Raw genomic sequence first — 6000 nt, forward strand, 5'->3', positions numbered from 1 at the left:
CATTTCTTTTCTTTCTTTCTTGTCCCTTAAAGCTTTTCTTGCCAACCAGACAATACCTGTCCAGTAGGATAAAAGTATTTACTCCTGAAGACACATATACAAATGGGAGAGCACCCGGGAGAGAGAAGACCACTAGATCTTATTATGCAAACAGGAGTCATCCATCACAAAGGTGTTCCCTATTGCTTTTAATTAATGACGTCTCTGTGAGGGAGTCTGCACACCACACACACACACACACACACACACACACACACACACACACACACACACACACACACACACACACACACACACACACACACCCACAAGCCAAGATCCATTCACCTGTACTCTACGTGGCCTTATTATGTGTTACTTATGAGTAGTCAGATCACTGTGTCTATGTAGCAGTTGAGATTATCCCCGAGCTTCACTGTGAGGTATTGTTGCAAATGTGTGCCAACAAGACTTCGCATTGGAGGCGGACGTGCACAGCGATGATGCGCGTGAGCACACACACACACACACACACACACACACACACACACACACACACACGCACACACACACACACACACACACACACACACACACATACACACACACACACACAGACACACACACACAGACACAGAGGGCGTCTTATGATAGTGAGTGAGTAATACTCTTCTTTGTGCAGATATTCATAAATGTAAATATTGTTGTTCTAAGTGGGGCTGGGAGACAGATAGGTTTGTGTTGCTGTCAGGGGGATTCTTGATTGCCCTGTTTAATCCGCTCTTCAACGTCTTCGTTTCCCCCTCTTTATTTCTCTCGTGTACACGCGCACACGACGCCGTGAGTGAGAGCTCAGAGTGTGGATCACGGCACTGGCCGAGCATTATTACCATCATTATGATGACCCTCCTCCTCGTGCTCCATTATAATACAACACAAAATCCATCTGTATTCCTCCCGCCTGCCTCCCTTCACATTCTTAGCCCCATAGCATTTCTCCCTCACTGTCTCTCCCGTCTCATATTCTTGCATTATTTCTCTCCCGCCTTGCGTGACGTGTCTTTGTGCACTTTGACGAGCTGGATGAATATAAAACAAGTCGGACCTCAGCGTCGATTACAACACATGTGCATGTGGTTCTATACCAGGTGCCACTTCTGCTTGCGACAGCTGGCTTCATTCTAGTGGCATGCTTAGAGGTGACAATGTCATATATAAGCACACGCGCGCAGACGCAATACCGAGAGATGTGTTTGTTTATTTGCAACCCAATCACTTGCAAACTATACAACTGATAAATTAAGAGATATCACCAGATATCTATTATGCAAAACAGTTAACTGCTGCGTTATTAAATTACACACATACACATGCATACCCATAGACACACACACACACACACACACACACACACACACACACACACACACACACACACACATTCACACTCACAGCGGTGGTTAATTGCCAGGTGGTGGAAGATAATGTGTGATTTAACGGACTGATGGATTTGTTTTTGTTTCGGTCACCCATCAATGAACAGAGACATCTGTAGCAGGGCAAACACACACACACACACACACACACACACACACACACACACACACACACACACACACACACACACTGAGTCTCACACACGCACACACTCACAATACACACATTCATGCCCAGGGATATCAGTGACAGCCTTTGTGCAAGACGAATATGCAGAAAATGATCTTTCCTCTTGAAGTTCAATAAAGTGCACTGCAGTGATGTACGTATTTTTATGTGCGCAGACACATTCTTGAATATGTGTGTGTGCTGGCATGTACGTATGTAAGCGTGTGTGTGTGTGTATGTGTGTGTGGAGTAGTAGTAGTAGTCGTAGTTAATCCTTGGTAACAGTCTCAGCCTGTCTCTTGTGGTTGATGAGTGGCTCGGGGTCAGAAGCTGTTTGAGAAACTGCAGGGTCCTGGGGCTTTACAATGTGTTTACCACTCAAACTGACAGCTATACTACAGCTTATTATTGGCCTTCTAAACCTCCACACTACACTGCAAGTTAGAGAAACTCCAGGGCGGCCGAACGCCAACGGCTAGAGACACACCAGCCAACCCTGCGAACGTAGGATGTTGTGTTGTTGAGAGCAGAAATTAAAATAGACGAATGGAATCTGAACTGGTGAAAACAATCGCTGCAGTGTATGAAAGAGTATATTAGGTAGGTTGTCCTGCAGTTCCTGCTCTCTTTGTCTCTTAATTCATAAAGTGAGCTGAATTTGGGGGGAAAAAAATCTAAATAAATCCTGTCTCCACTCACTTGTTTCACACACACTGTCATGTGTACGGTGAGAAAGAGACAGAGAGAGAGTAAGAGATGGGAAGATCAGGGATGAGGCAGGTCCGCTGAGATGCAGTGTGTTCTTTAATTAACCACAGTCCTTTATAAAAGACACACACCAACACTCACACTGCAGGGGCAAAGAATATTCTGCCACCGGGATGAAAACAGTATTGGCAGTGTACGTGCTGAGAGAGAGAAGAGAGACTGCTGGGCTCTGCAGGACAGTCGGGTTAAAGGTTACACTGCCCCAGACTCTTTCCTTTTGCTTTTGTCTGGAACGAAAAAAACAACTGCACTCTGAAGGGGCAGTGAAAATTAACCGACAAATTATTTAAATAAATACGCACTCTAACAAGGTTAACACAGCTCAAATTACGATGAGCTGATTGCGCAGAGGTCCAGAGAGCACATCTTTCCTCTTCCTTTGTGCCTTTGAGGGTTTTTCCTCTCTCGTTTTACCTAAATCAACTTCTGTCTCTTATATGAAAAGCAAAGGTGGAATTCCATTAGCATTTATTATCAAATTAGTACAGCGGGAGAAAGTGTACAAAATTGAAAACGAGTATCCTCCACATGGACACTTGCAAAGAACCCCAGCTAGAAGGATTTATCAGCAGCTGAGAATGGAATATTAGTTTTTTCTAAAAACGTTCTGGCTTTCAGGAAAACCAATATTGTTTTCAGTATCGTACCGCAACCAATAATCTTTTTCCACATCTATTACTTTGTGCAGTATTTTATTCTCCTGTGAAGTATAAATTCAGTTCCCACTCGTAGTTTTATTTCATGCTGTAAACTAAAACATTGGCCTAGAGTTACAGGCGAACAGAGTCGTTCATCCTCCCAGCGTAAAAAGAACAACGGCGCATTTTCTGTGCTTTCATGTTCTTTATGCCTTTAATAAGAACCGTCAAAACAGTACGTCGCTGTTCATCTGACTGCAGTTCCTCGGAGCCCGGTATATTCTGTCTAACAGGTAAATACCACATGCTGGGATGTTCTGAGGGGCACAAGGCATCAGAAACCTATCTCAAGCAACGACAGGAGTCACTTCAAGATGGAGAAATGAAAAGTAGGTGTGTGTAAATGTGTGACATGCGCTCTTGAGTACTTGTAAAATTTATGTCAAATGTTGCACAGTGTTGTGACCTTGTTAGGAAAGGGCGAATATACAACACGGCACAGATTGGCAAAATACTGGTTAAAATTAGTCATGATTTCACGTCACATCTGGTTTTCAGTCAGAAATTAACTTTTCTTTTTTATCAATATGTTTCACTCATAAGAAAAAGTGATGGTAATTTTCACTAATATTGATGCACAGATGAGGACAATGGTGCAACATCTTTGGCCTGGTACAACATATAAAGTACTGCTACTGTGACTTGTACCATGAGCGATAAGCTCAGAGTGTTGCTGCAGACTGACGCCACATTCTTAAGAACTCAGTAGCAGAGCCATGGACTCAGGAGGACAGTATTAAAAAGGCAGCTTTGAGGGGGGGAAAAAAACGAGAGAGAGTGGGGGGAGAAAAACGCTTTTTCACTTGAATCGAGATAGGGGCGAGGAGCGAAGGATTAGGAGGATAACAAAAAGGCCAACGGACTGAGTGTAAACAAGAAAGGGGGTTAGAGAGGGATAGAGGGAGAGAGCAAGTTGGTGAGAGCGAGAGAAGGAGAGATTGAATAGTGACACTGCCACAACACAATGGGGTCATGATGAAGAAGTGCTCCTAATTGAACCAGATAGAGGAGAAGACAGCGGGAAGGAGCCCTGAAAGACTGAGAGAAGGAATGGGAAGGCAAAGGGAATCACGTGTATTTCCCCCTGCTACTCCGGTTGAAGGCGGAAAGGAGAAAATTGTTACAAGCTGTGATTGGTGGCAAGGTAGAAGGAACAGAAACTAAATATGTCTGACCAGTTGTGCAACAAAAGGTGTTGAAAGGATGGATTGGAGCCAGCTTGACTACACAGCAGGGGTCTGACAGAACAGTCCGGAACTCAAAAATAGCTTTGCCATGCTGAGAAACGTGACAGGCCTGCTTAAACTGTTTGGGTTTATCTTTTCTTTTCTTTTTTTTATATGTGCATCTATAATATTTCTTCTTTTAAATACAGAACAGATCAAGCCAAGATCCGAGCTGCTGTAATAAAAAGTGTGATGGTCTGAACCTGAGAGAGGGAGAGCGCATCAGGACATTTCACTTCCCTTGAACAGGTGGAGGACACACAGATCGAAAGAAATCACACACACAGCATACAGTGAAGGAGAGGTGCTCCGGGTCTTACTGTATGTTTGAGCTGTTCCAGTAGACGGAGTGCCTGTTGGCTGTCACCTGGAGCAGGTTGGCCCAGGTGAGACTCGTTAGCACCCAGAGAACCAGAGCTATCATCAGAGCCATGCTCCTTCCTCCTCCTCCTCCTCCTCCTCCACCTCCTCCTCCTCCTCTCTCCTCCGGGTCTCTCTCGGTCCTTCACCCCACCAGGCAGCTCGGCTCAAACATCCCAGCGAATGCCTGACACACACACGGGACACAAAGTGCATTCAGAAAGCTTCACTGGATGTAGTTAATAAGTGTTGTTAAAAGTCTATTGTGGTGTGAAGTGACTGGGCATCCCCCCCCCTCCACCCCTGTAAACCAGACACTGCGAACCTCCTCCTCATCCTCCTCCTCCCCCTCCTCCTCCTCCTCCTTCCTCCCTCCCCAACAAATCCCGGGGCTTCACACAAGGGGTGGTTTACGGTCCGTGTGAGAGGCTCCCCTTTGCTCCCTCCTCACCGAGAAGTGGAGCCTGTGCGGCGGCCAGAGGAGCGCTGGGAGGCGGTGCAGCAGCGGCGGGGTCCGGGCGGGGGGTCGCTCCTCCTCTCTGCGCATCAAACAGTCCAGGAGTTATTACAAAAAGAAAAATAAAAAAAATAAAAAGAGGGGGGGGGGGGGGTTATAAAGACTACAAAAAAAAAAGAAAAGCAAGAAAAGACAATAAATTAGTCCTCTTCTTGTTTTAACAGTTATCTGCAGCAGTTTCTTCTTCTCTTTTTTTTTTTGTGTCCCACTCCAAAGAATCCGGAAGACGCAGGGACGCACGCGGGCTTCACTGAGCTCTTTTTAACCGCTGCAAACACAATTCAACCGGCCAGTTTCATGAGGTCCTCAAGACTCTTTCCGACAACCATCGTTCACGGTGAGCAGCCTGCCCACACGTCCCTCTCTCACTCTCTCTCTCTCTCTCTCTCCCTCTCCTCCTCCTCTCTGTTTGGTAGGCAGCACTCGTTCACTTTCTAACTCCACCCCCCTGCGAGCGACAAAAGCGCATTCCTCCAATATTGTGGCCGAGTTGCAGCAGCACATCAGGCATCACTGCGTCTTGAAGTTTTTTTTTCTTCTTTTTCTTCTGCCCCATCAACTATTCCACCTCCACTGATGGTGCAAAAGTAAAAAAAAAAAAAAGCTTTAAATTTCTGCAGCGACCACCTGAAGCCCATTTTCCAAAGTCCTCACCCCTTTAATGAACACAGGGAGCGAGATGCTCACAGTATAACCCTCCTCCTTCCCGGGATCCCCAGACACTATAAGTCAGTCTAATACAGTGCTATTATCATCTGCAATCCTCTTACAGCTGCAGCGCATTAACAAGCACTCCGAGGGTCCGCGCACATTTTTCATTCGCTACCCAAGGACAGGGGCGGATCCA

At 45.8% G+C, this 6000-nt stretch overlaps 1 protein-coding gene across 1 annotated transcript in view; it reads right to left on the reverse strand.

The window, feature by feature from the left end:
- Positions 1-5560, reverse strand: part of efna3b (ephrin-A3b) — a 64334-nt gene extending 58774 nt beyond the window's left edge. The window contains exons 1-2 of the mRNA XM_080471870.1: positions 5088-5560; positions 4597-4823 (exon numbers count right to left, since the gene is read on the reverse strand). Coding sequence (XP_080327996.1) covers positions 4597-4709 — 113 coding nt within the window. The 5' untranslated portion in view covers positions 4710-4823; positions 5088-5560. The remainder of the gene's footprint in view (positions 1-4596; positions 4824-5087) is intronic.
- Between the last annotated feature and the right edge of the window lie 440 nt (positions 5561-6000).

The sequence above is a fragment of the Lipophrys pholis genome (genome assembly GCF_963383615.2).
Source record: "Lipophrys pholis genome assembly, chromosome: 9".
NCBI classification, from domain to species: Eukaryota; Metazoa; Chordata; class Actinopteri; order Blenniiformes; family Blenniidae; genus Lipophrys; species Lipophrys pholis.